Genomic DNA, 13,032 nt, shown 5'->3' with positions numbered 1-13,032 from the left:
CAGTGATGATTTTATCTCAATTGGTTGGAAGATTTGATGGTGAGGTCTGCAGAGGTCCTATGCTTTATAAATTACCCTTTTCATCACTGAGAAGTTTCACTAGAACACACACACACACACACACACACATACATACATACACATATACATCTAAACATATATGTATAAAATTACAAAGAAGGAACAAATAGTTCCTTTGTAATTTTCATAGGAGATATGAAGATCTGTGTTTTTGTACTTAATGAAATATTTTTTATTTGCATACACTGAACACTACTGATTACAGTTATATAAAAAGTAGATCCATAAGAGAAAATAAATAGAATTTCATTGACATTGATTTTTAATATTGAATTATTTTTAAAACGTAATTCTAACAAAAACAATTCAGCATGGGTTTTTTGAAATGAAATGTACTTATCCACTCAATTATTAGTTCAAAGATATTATTGAGCACATACTGTGTTCTAGACCATGCACTGGGTACTATGGCTATAACAGGAAACAAAGAACCCTCTGCCTCTACCCTCAGAACACTCCAGCAGATGAGGCAGACATACCTTGTTATTAAGTGCCTAATGCAAGGACTCTAGGAATCTAACCTAGTCAGGTGGGGTCAGAAAAGCTTCTCTCAAGAAAAAACAATTAAGGTAAAATTAAAAAAAAAAAAAATAGGAAGAGTTTAGTCAAAATGGAAGGAAGAGATAGAGAGGAGGGAGCACCATAAAAGAGCATATCAGGAAGAGGTAAATTGTGGAAGAGGAATAATGTAGAATTTAGTGAAGTGGATGGATCACCAAGTAGATAACTTACCATGGAAAAAGTTCCACAGACCAAACCCGATGGAACAACCAAAAATATCTTATGGCTTTACCACATAAAATATTTTACTTTACACTGAATTCTCTGTTTCTCAGCCAGAGCTCAAAACCTCTTGAGTATATTGTTTTTATTTTCTGAAATGCAGTATTCACATGGAATGCAAAAACTAACACTCTTAGGTAACTTCTCCTTACAAGAACCTTTGACCTGGACTGTCTCATTGAGTCTTCACAACCACCTTCACTAAATGATATCTTCTCGGCTTTTTACCAAGGCTTACAGACCATTATTTTTCAAGCATCGAGGCTGGCAGATCCAGGATTAGAACACAGATTTTAGGTTCCTCTGTCCACTGCACTTTCCAGGATACCACACAATGGTCCTGCTAGCTTAAGAATCCTATTCGTCCATCAGATGCTTATTAAAAGTTCCCATTTTGGGGAAAAAAAAAAAAAAAACCTTTCATGACCCAAGGAATGAAATGAAGTACTCAGATTTGGCCTCTAATTCTCTGGTGTCTCCAGCATCCATTTCCATTGGTATGCAGATTGGTGCTCTCTCTCCTACAGGACCATGGACACTATGAGCAAAGGCATGACCAAGAAAATGTCAGTACTCTGTGCAGATTGGCTGGGTAGGATAGCTTCCCTCTCGCACATTCATCCAAACGCTTTTCAATCTGCCATCATGTTTTTAGGCACTACAACATATGACTCCAAAGACTGTCACTATCAATACCCACAGTTATGTTCCATCAAAACCTCTCTATGTCGGGAGCAAGAATCTTTCTATAGTAAAGCTTAGCAGGATAAATCCAGTTAAGCTTCTAGTTTCTAGCCCATGCTTTGTATTAAAAATTGCCTCAGCAACCTGAAAGGCTAATTGTCCTTCCCAAGATGCCTGTTTCTTATCCTGCTGGTAGGAGAGAAAAGGGGTTGTTGGCAACCATCCTCCCAATGAAATCCCATAAATAGTCCGGCCCATTTCTTCTGTGCCGTGTTCCAGAAGTTAGTAGACACCTAGGAAGAAGAAAGTAATGCACTAAAAACATAAAAGGTGGCAGGTCAGGTTAATGCAAAAATGTAGAAACAAATCCGGAAACTCTCCTAGAAAGGAAAGTTAGGTTGGCAGGGCCCATTCTGCTACTGGGGATGCACAGCAACCTCCAAACCTGGAAAGAATTTATCCATCCTTTGCAGGAAGAGGGGCAAGGGTGGGGAAATTATCACATTCCAGAATTCTGAATGATACCAGGTTGCAAAATATTGGGTAGATTAAATGGAATGAGATCTCAAGAGGAAGAAGCAGAAAAAGGAAGACCATGAAGAAGGGACAGATGAAGAAATGAGAAGCAGTATGGGAAAGAGGAAGCATCCTGTCATAGCAGCTGCAGAAACATGGGTCTGTTATCAAAGGAGTAGGTGTCTCAGGCAGAGTGGATCTGGCAGTTGCAGTCTGGAAGCTCAAGGCATGTGCGCTCCAGATACAAGTCAGTCCCCTGCCTGGCAAAAGCAGTTCAGCCCTCCAGCAAGGAAGCCAAGGGAGCAATGGGAACCCAGAAAGAAAGGAGAGCTTCCTGCTAGTTTCTCAGTTTGGGAAACACCTGCTGCATCATCACTTTGGGGATGGAGGGCGTGTAAAATCCAGACAATCAGAATCTCCTGGGGTCCTGCCTGGGATAGTTGACAAATGCTAGATGAGTTTATGTATGATTAAGTTTCATCACTCCTGGCTGAGAAGAGAAAACTGAGTGGCCAAAACCTTTTGTTCATAAACTGCCCAAGGTGATCTCTTGGTCATAGCACCTAGGACAGAGCTGTATGGACAAAAGAGATCCCCCTAGTTACAGAGATCTTGGAATCCTTTGTGCTGAGAAATCCCCCCAGGGTCTCTCCATAGAACATCCCTGAAGGTCAGGCCACATCTTCTGAATATTAGTGAGGTTCCTGATATAGGGTCTGTAGTTTTAGAAGTTGTGTCCTATTTAATGGTAAGAAGGACACAGTCGGCACCTGAGGGTGAGCACCAATTGTATCTTCATCAAAGCAGCTGTCAGACCCCAGGGTGGAAACCAAAATGGACTGCTCGGGGAAAGGCAGGAGGGAGAAAGGTCCTAAGAAGTCAAGTGAACCAGGTAACACTCATCAAGACCCTAACGGGAAATCAATATGCTGGTGCCAAAGGCAATATGCTCCCTCACAGAATTGTTATTCAAGTTTTAGGCCTAAAAACAAATTTGTGAGGAAAATTTGGGTGAAGCAGAAACGCTCTAATTAATTAGAAATTTGTGTATGTGTTCACTGAATTCCTATTTCCCAGCAGATAAGCCAGGATAACTAAAACCATGTTCAAAGTCAGGAGTTGCGACAGAAATCCCTAGTCAAATACACCAATCGTTGGCGTGCAGAATAAAACAGTGACCCGGAACGACTATTTCCTGGTAACCCTTGACTCGTACCCTTTCCCTCCCCTCTGATGACTGAGTTGGTGAGTTGAGGTCCCAGGTCTAAGGTATCCTTTCCGAGGCTGCCAACTTCAGGAAGCCTTGCCCAGTACCAGGCACTTCTGTACACCGCCCCAATACTGTAAACCCTGGCTTCTAGCTCGGCAGCATAACCAGCCCTTGCACTCCCAGTGGGCTCAGAACTGCTGCGTTATCTCCATAATCTCCATCCTTTATCCTTCCTACTATCCCCCGCGACACACTTTCGTGGTAATGATAAACCGAAGGCCACTTGCAAGATCTCTGCCCGTGGTGTCCTCTGACGCCTTATTTCCTGAAAGACCAGGAAAAGTCCCTCCCAATCCGAGTCCCATCACCCAGCCCTGGGGAACCTTCGAATCACCTCTGGTCTCCCTTCTCTCCGCAGCTCCAACGGAAAATCCGTCACGTGGGCCCAGAACGAGAAGAGCAGCCGGGGGCAGCACCTGTGGCAGCGGCTGTCCATCCACATCAACAAGAAGGAGAACCCCAACCAAACGGCCGTCATCAAGCCCTTCCCCAAGAGCACGGAGAGCCGCGGCCTGGGCGCGGGCGGCGCGGGCGGCGCGGGCGGCGGCGCGGGGGCCGCGGGCGGCGCGGGCGGGAGCGCGGGGGGCGGGGGCGGCGGCCCCGGCGGGCCGGAGCCCCCGGACACCGGCCCCAAGGCGCTGTACAACGTGGCGGAAGCCGAGGAGCATTTCCCGGCGCCCGCGCGCCCGCGCTCGCCATCGCCCATCAGCACGCTGAGCCAGCGCGCGGGCTCGGCCAGCCGCACGGACGACGACGTGCCGTCGCTGCACTCGGAGCCCGCGGCGCGCAGCAGCTCCTCGCAGGGCTCGCTCATGGAGCAGATCAGCAGCGTGGTGACCCGCTTCACGGCCAACATTAGCGAGCTCAATTCCATGATGCTGTCCACCTCGGCGCCCGGGCCCGGCGTGGGCGCCCCGCTCTGTTCGTCCTACTTGATCCCCAAAGAGATCCAGCTGCCCACGACCATGACGACGTTCGCCGAAATACAGCCGCTGCCCGCCATCGAGGTCACTGGCGGCGCGCAGCCCGCGTTGGCGGCGGCGGCGGCCCCGCCGGCAGGGGGCGCTGCCCGGGAGACCCCGGCGGCGGCCGGGCCCGAGGCTGCGGCCGGCAAGCCGGACCTGGAAGAGTTGGTGGCTCTCACCCCGCCGTCCCCCTTTAGAGACTCGGTGGACTCGGGGAGTACCACCCCCAACTCGCCAGTGTCGGAGTCGGCCCTCTGTATCCCCTCGTCTCCCAAATATGACACACTTATCATAAGAGATTACACTCAGAGCTCCTCGTCGTTGTGAATGTCCTTGGAAACCACGCTGGGTTCCGCTAACGGAGCCGTGGCCTCCCGCGTTCACGTAGACACATGACAAGCATAGTTGCCTGGTTAAGACCCGAGGTGGAAGATGCCAAGTACACCCGTAATGGAAACATGAGATTAATAGTGCTATTTAACATCAACCGACGAAGACACCAACTACAAACTTTTGGCAGATTTTCTTCTAGTGGCCTTAGAAAACATGGGCTTTTAAGAAACACTGCTTATCTTTTTGAGGGCTGACAAGGAGTCTGTTGAACCAGTTCCATACCAAGTGCTTTGCTCTAGGGAAGCAATGAGTGTGAAACAGCATAATGGAGGGGGAAAAGCATAGTTAATAAGCAACTGTAAAAAGTTTTGTTTACTTTAATTCTTTTCCCAGAAGATTCTTTGATTCACCAAACATGAATGTACATTTTCTAACAAACTCAAAATCTGGGACCAAAACGTCAACCTCTCTCTCTCTTTCTTTCTTTTTTCTGTCCTGTAAAGACCTTGAAAAGCAGTACCTTGAGCCCAGTATTTACTGAGGCGTTGCTGTGAGTGTGTCCCATGCATAACACACAACTGGATAATGAGTGCTGCGCTGACTTGTGTAGGGCTTTTACCAGAGACATTCCTCTCCGATTTGGTTTGAAATCCTCTTCCAGAAGCCTGCATCCGGGAGTCCACCTAGTTATTTCAATTCACCTCCATTAACCAAGAAAACCAGTGGAAGATTTCTTGACTATTTCACCATGTTGCCAATCAATACTGGAGTAGCAAAAAAAATATTTTCTGGAATACTGTTTTGTAATTCCCTCACTGGGGTATGTTGTGTAGCTGGAAATTCTCTTTATAATAATAATAATTCCTGAGCTCCAGCTTGGCTATCTCTTTCATGAAATGTGGCCACTCCTCCTTATGAATGCTGTTCCATTAGCATTGCCAGCTAAAATATTAAAATATGCATTTGGGCTTCTTCATTCCTTTCCTTTGAGAACCTGATGCACAAAGAGCTCCTCTGTTCAAGTCCCACCACTGGAAGAATGGTCTGTAGACCCACTGAAGACAGCGTCATGATCGAAGGGACTGTTGTTCAAAAAGTTAACACAATCTTAATACACTGGAAATTTTAAGCTGTGTCAAGTCGGCTTAGCAGAGATTTAGCGATGCCAGTGAGCAGTGATTTTAACTTTTCTTGGCTGCTTAAATAGGGCAGCTATGAACTATGACAAATGTAGATTTTTCAAAGCAATACAGAATACTAAAACAGAGGAACCTTAATGAATATAAACCACCACAGTCTTTCTTAGCCATTCCAAAAAGAGGCAAAGCAATTATTAGTATTTCCTTTTTAAAATAATTCTTAATATGATTTTGTGCACTTCATACTGTCACTTTTTAAATACTGCAGAAAAGAGATCTAAAGATATAATAGAAATACATGTGCTTTAATAGGCTCATATAGGTAGAATTCATAGCTCAAGACCTGCATCCACTGTCATCTCTTTCTTCCTCCCATTACAGCTATCTTCAGGTGCCAAATGTTTTTTTTGTTTGTTTGGTTTGGTTTGGTTTTGGTTTTGTTTTTAATTTTTAAATAAGCATAGTAATAAAAGGAGGAGGTGTCCTATAAATTTAGAGTTTAGTGATCTAGCCTTATACTAAAGATAGCCTTATGAAAAAGATTTGCTGTGAAGTATATTTTTAGCAGAAAGAAAAATAAATGAAACCTTTTTCTTTAGCTCAGTATCCTTATTTTGGATTTTTTTATTTTACATCTACTTTAAAAAAGGAATTGAGAAATGGAAATATATCCATTGGCATAATTTATCATTCCCCAGTTTTAAAAGTTATAATACATTATACTGCTTGACTTTCCTGATATCTGTTCGTAAATTTTTTACTCAAATCTCCCAGTATAAAATATTAAAAGCACACATTAATTTAGTAAAATATAAATTTTCAAAAATCAAACCTCCCATGCCAGATTTGAAAATAACGTCATCAGAGCACCCTGAAACCCACATATTATGAGACTCATGAAACAGTGAATTTAGCTAAACTTTATGGTTTCATTGAAAGTGAATGTCTGCCTCTACTTGAAAAACAAATGTAAGTATTTTGAAGAATTAACACCCTTCAATCCTCTTGAAAAGGGTGGCATTCACCTGGGGATTACCATCTTGATTTCTTAAACATTGAAACCTCTCCAAATATACTCTACTATCTAAGTTTTAAATTTGTTTCTTAAACCCTTAGGTTGATTTCCATTTTATTCTGTATTGACCGATAGAAAAATATTTTTAAAAACTTTCTCCATGATCAAATTCCTCTTCTAAATTTTTAGTAATATATTTCGTTAAAAAGTACACTACCTTATGAGAAAATTCATCAGAAATTAAAATTCAATGCAAATTGCCATCTGATAATTCTATATGAAATTATGATAAACTATAATAAGAAAAATAATTTATCCAATTAGAGGAGAACAAGATGTATTTTTCTCTGTGTTTCTGCACCGTTTGCCACTTCATTCAGTACATTGTATGATACATAATATTATTCATAATGCATTCTTGGGATCTTTTATTTTGGAATGATGCTAACTCTGTCTCTTTGCCAATTCTAATACCAGGTTCCAAGTAATAAATCTACAAGGAGAACTGAATATTCATTCTAGGGCTAGGATATGAACTTCACAATTCTGTTCCTGGTGCCCAGTGATAATTCAGTTGGACCAGCATGACCAAAAGGAAGGGGAAAGTACAGTGAAATGCTGAGATTCAGAAAAGTGACCCTACAGGACAGTTTGGTCCCAGGATGAAAAAAAGAAGACCTGGTTTGATCAAGTTATATGGACCATCTTAGCAATCCACTCACTCTTCTGTTTTGGGAGAGGAGTAGGGGCAGAGAAGACCCTATGTGGATTGGGAAGAAGCATCTCTCTGGGTGAGGGGTGGGGAACAGAGAGGGAGTATGCAAAGGAAAATCATATGAAATTTGACTGAAGCAAAGAAAAACAGTAAATCCCCAAATGTGCAAATCCTTGTTAGTAAAAGTCTTTCCCAAGCTTCTGCTGTTCCCAGCAAGTGATCAGGAAGACTAGGAGCTATTTCTGACTGTGAATGAGTTGTTATAATGGCTCTGCTGCAGTTCTGTGACTTCCAAACCAGGAATTTAACACTTTTTAAGAAAAAAAAAAAACAAAAAACATTTCCTATGCTAGTCTCCCAGCAAAATGTACATGTTTTGGAGACTTCAAAACTATTATCTGAGTTCACATTTAGCCACAGCTTCTTAATAACCCTTGAGCTGGCAGAATCTCTATAGTTAACCATTTACGATTTTATACTGTGAAAAAGTACAGATCAGTGAAAAGCATAAAGATAAATTGAAATTCACTCTCAAGAGGGTCTGAGGCCTGGGAGATTCTCTACTATCTGTTGAAGAATGAGGCATGTATAAAATAGTTGGCTGAATTTCACTGATCTTCCCAATGTGAACAAATATACTATGTATATTGTGTGTATTTCTAGAATTCAATGGCAGCTGCTGGTGGTGTTGTAATTAGAAATCTATATACAATATAGATGTTTTAGAAAGATGGTGCCAATCCTAAAAGATTTGTGTGGGCTATAAGTGCTTGTACTTACTTTTTCTGCACTTTAACTGATTTGGTTTTAAAATTGTGTGCGCGTATCTGTTCTTTTTCTGTTGTTGCAGCTTGTACTATTAAAACAATAGAGAATGTTAAATTATTTTGATGTGAATTGCAAATGATTTTTTTCATAAAGTTTAACATTTTTATCAGCATTGTTTTGCTTTGTACTTGTATAAATGTATTTTCTTTTAGCATTTAAAAGTACACTTGCCTGTTTCTCAGTTGTCTAAATCATGTTATAGTTGGTGTTTGTGAAGTCAGTTACTTTTTGAAAAATATTAAAAAAGAAACTATGGTGTGACTTTAAAATTCTTCCCCTTAAATGTTTAGAATGTTGTCTTAATAGTGTTCTCCAAGACCCAAAGAGCCATACTATTAAATCATCTTTAAATTCTGAATGATCTACACATTTGAATTATGGGATTTACATAGTAGCTTATGGACAATAGATTAAATTAAAAATGTAAACCAACCACAAAACAACCAGAGATGCTGTCCTCAAAGACATCTACAAACATCTTTTAAGACATAAATATTTTTTTTAAACAATGAAGCATGTAGGGATTATACTGTTTTTTGTGTGTCTGGAAATACAAATACAAATTATAGTTCCACAGTTATCTGTGTTGACAGAGATTACATCATAAAAATAATATAGATTATGTGTGTTTATATATCTGTGTATGTCTGGTTGTGTATACAAACATACAAACATCTATGGAGATATTTTACTTTTGAGTCCATCTATATATGTGTTTCGGTGTGTATGTTTGTTTGTGTGTGCATGTATGGGCATATCTTTATAATTTTACCAGAAAAAAAAATTACTTGTCAAATCACTTTCTACTTTGATGGATTCTTAAGCAAATTTACACTCCTTGAACACAGATTAACTAAAACCTAAAAGCATGATGTGTGGAAGAGAAAAACAATGTAGATTTTAAAACCTAGCTTCTCTCTGCTTCCCTACATTGTATTATTTATATACATATGTATACACATATATTCTTATACATATGGAAATTGATACAAAATATGTTTGATCTTAAAAAAGAAAGCCATTTTGTGTGCTTTGTCAGACTCTACTACTTCAGTGTCTTCTATTCTGAAGTAATACAAATGGGCATATGTTTATATAAACTTAGGGCTGAGGTGAGAGATACCTGGACCACATTCAGCAAATCATTTTCTAAAGATCAAATGAGTCTTCTAAGACTCCATAGACTCACGGTAGGCCAGTCAAAACTAGCCAATGCAATAGAAATAGCAGTGAATTAAAAAATTCATCACCCTGACCCATATGACCTTGGAAAAATTACCTTGAGTTCTCTATAACTCAGTTCCCCTTTTTTTAAATGTAGAGATGAATTACAATAACCAGTGAGATTTCATTTCCAGCATTCCTGGTACATGACAAATGCTCAGTAGGTAATAGCTCTTATTCGTGGTAACATGGAATTTATTATACAGTTAATATTCAGCCTAGATATGTTATGTCTAATATTATTTGTGGAACTATAACAAATTCTTGTCCAACTTAAAGCATATATCACTGGGCTAGGGTGGGGAGGAAGCCTATTGAAGTTTGAATTCATGCAACCTCAGAATTGTCCACCTAGGATGACTTAGCAAAATGATCTTAAACATGACAGAAAGAATGATTTTCTTCTGTTATAATCTATGCTGAACACTGGCCAATTTTTTGGTTATACTATACATGAATGATCAGTTTTTAAAAATAAGTCTCAAGCATTTACTTTTTTATGGTAGTCAGCTAGATACATAGGTAGATAAATAGAATTATATTAATGAAATTATCTCCTTAAACACAGTATAGTATTTCCACTATTTTCTCAAAGTATTTTGAAATTCAGAATCACTTACTACATTTCACCCTGTTTATTATTTTTTAAGAAGTATTTTAGTAAATTCTATGAAGGAAACCTGTAGACTCAGCCTCTGTGGCTATTCTCAGAGTCCTAAACAAAAAGTGTTATAGGAAAACAGCCACATGAATGAATATTTTATTTTTTTTTAAAGATTTTATTTATTTATTTGTGAGAGAGAGAATGAGAGAGAGCACATGAGAGGGGGGAGGGTCAGAGGGAGAAGCAGACTCCCTGCCGAGCAGGGAGCCCGATGCGGGACTCGATCCAGGGACTCCGGGATCATGACCTGAGCCGAAGGCAGTCGCTTAACCAACTGAGCCACTTAGGCGCCCCATGAATGAATATTTTAAATTAGCTTTTACTCCAGACCAAAGGCATTTATTTTTGCTGTGATATATGTGTCTTTTTTCGGTATATGACCCATATAAACATTTATATAAGCAGGCTAGTTATGTGGTATATATATCAGACACATTTGACTTATTTATATATTGCTTGTATTTTTTTTTAAAGATTTTATTTATTTATTTGACAGAGAGAGACACAGCGAGAGAGGGAACACAGGCAATGGAAGTGGGAGAGGGAGCAGCAGACTCCCCACTGAGCAGGGAGCCAGATGCGGGGCTTGATCCCAGGACCCTGAGACCACGACCTGAGCTGAAAGCAGATGCTTAATGACTGAGCCACCCAGGCGCCCCAATATTGCTTGTATTTTTACTGGTTGACATAAAAGGAAGCTTTACCTAGCTATCATGTTTCTATAACAAGACAAATGTTAAATAATAAATTATATGAATGGTATGTCCATGAAAATTACATAATGTAGTAAATTGGCTTTTCTGAACTGCTAAATAGTAACAGGTGTTTCATAAAACATTTTAGAGTTTTAAAAGTTTGGAAAACATAGTAGCTCTAAGTTAAATGACTACCTTTGCTTCAGAACTTGCCACTCTTCTTTTCTTTTTTTTTAAGATTTTTATTTATCTATTTGACAGAGAGAGAGCACAAGCAGAGGGAGTAGCAGGCAGAGGGAGATGCAGGCTCCCCGCTGGGTGGGGAACCCAACACGGGGCTCCATCCCAGGACCCTGGAATCAGGACCTGAGCCGAAGGCAGACACTTAACAGACTGAGCCACCCAGCTGCCCCCAGAACTTGCCACCCTTTAAATATGCTAATATACAATAACTTCAGAAGTCTGTTGTTTTTTATTATTATTATTTATGAGTAGTCTCCTCTGAGTAGAGCTTCATAGAATGAATTTTGAAAATGCTATGATATAAAATTTATAATTTGTACATACTTTTTTTCCTTCAGTCTTGAAAAATAATTGTTATTTCCATAATGATCTAAGGCTTTTAGAGAAGGAAAAAAAAAGGATTGATAGCATCACCTTCAGAGCCATTTTATTGAGCCATGGGAAGTCTTACTCAATTTTATTTTCCACTTTCCTCCTATTTTCTGATTTCTCAGTGCTCTACCAGCACATTAACTTTACTCTCAGGGGTCAAGCTGAGGATTTGCTTTTTCTTTTTCTTCTTTTTCTTTCTTTTTTTGTTTTTGTTTTCATCAGATATGTTGGGTGGTTCCTTCAATTCCAACAGCCTTGGATGAAGCAATATGTGACACTGTAGCATTAGGAGATGTTAAGTAGCCAGTGACCTGTATGCCAAGAGCAGTAGGAGACAATAAGACTGTTATTTTAGAAACTTTTCTAACTTACCTAAATATGCAAAGTTACATGGGTGTGTCTACAGCATATACCATAATAATGCATTTCTACTCCTACATACTCAAAATAATGATTTCAACCTTTTACTTCCCTGGGTATTGAGGTTCTCTCTGTCACATACTTTCTCTCTCTGAAGAGCTCAAATCACATCATTAACCCTAGTATATCCACCTCACCCCACACTCCAAGGAGGTATTAAAAACTCTAAATGTATACAGAGAGAAAAGTTCTTATCCTAGGACAGCAAGTACCCACCCTAATAATCTAGGAGAAATCAAGCAGCAAAATTAGGGGAATACCCTAGCTAGTTCTATCTGGTCAGTAAGAGAAAAGCCAGTAGAAATGCTTTGTTGCTCTTTGCATAATAACAGAGCCCCAAATTCAATTCTTAAGAAATAAGGAGCCAAGGGGTGCCTGGGTGGCTCAGTTGGTTAAGGGTCTGCCTTCAGCTGGGGTTGTGATCCCAGGGTCATGGGATAGAGCTCCATGTCAGGCTCCCAGCTCAGTGAGGAGCCTGCTTCTCCCTCTGTCTGCCACTCCCCCTGCTTGTGCTCTCTCTCTGTCAAATAAATGAATAAAAAGATCTTTTAAAAAAATAAATAAATAAAAATAATAAAAAAAAGAAAGAAAGAAGGAGCTGAGATTCAGCCATTCCAAATGGACAAAGTGGGGGTGAGGGACACAAGAAAAATACAAGTAATGATGACTAGGCCAACAAACAGATAAAATATTAAAGGAAGCTAAGGCCTAAAGACAAAATAATGCGATTGTGTTACTGAGTGATGTTAACCAGCACCATCAGTTAACCCAACCCTCACATATGGAAAACACTGAGAGAGGCAAATGCTAAATAAACAAAGGTGGGTGTATATATATTAATGTCTGACGAGAAGTAATTCAAAATTAAATTAATTTAGAGGGCCAAAGGGATATTTTGAATTGATAAAACTACTCGGAAAACAGAAGAGTCCTGAACCTATATGTGCTTAACAATATGGCTTCAAAACATATAAAACAAAGACTAATAGAAATATACATACACAAAAATTCCACAATCACAATGAATCTTTTTAATATACTTAACTCACAAATACAGCAAGAAGCCAAAAGAAAGAAAAAGAAAA

The 13,032-nt window shown here is 39.9% G+C and overlaps 1 protein-coding gene across 1 annotated transcript in view; it reads left to right on the top strand.

The window, feature by feature from the left end:
* Positions 1–9,235, top strand: part of GRM5 (glutamate metabotropic receptor 5) — a 144,838-nt gene extending 135,603 nt beyond the window's left edge. The window contains exon 8 of the mRNA XM_081797334.1: positions 3,693–9,235. Coding sequence (XP_081653460.1) covers positions 3,693–4,626 — 934 coding nt within the window. The 3' untranslated portion in view covers positions 4,627–9,235. The remainder of the gene's footprint in view (positions 1–3,692) is intronic.
* Positions 9,236–13,032: the final 3,797 nt, after the last annotated feature.

The sequence above is a fragment of the Leptonychotes weddellii genome, chromosome 11 (genome assembly GCF_054177405.1).
Source record: "Leptonychotes weddellii isolate Sample4059 chromosome 11, ASM5417740v2, whole genome shotgun sequence".
Taxonomy (NCBI): domain Eukaryota; kingdom Metazoa; phylum Chordata; class Mammalia; order Carnivora; family Phocidae; genus Leptonychotes; species Leptonychotes weddellii.
The sequence above is the reverse complement of the archived record's forward strand: the minus strand, read 5'-3'. Positions and strand labels throughout refer to the sequence as shown.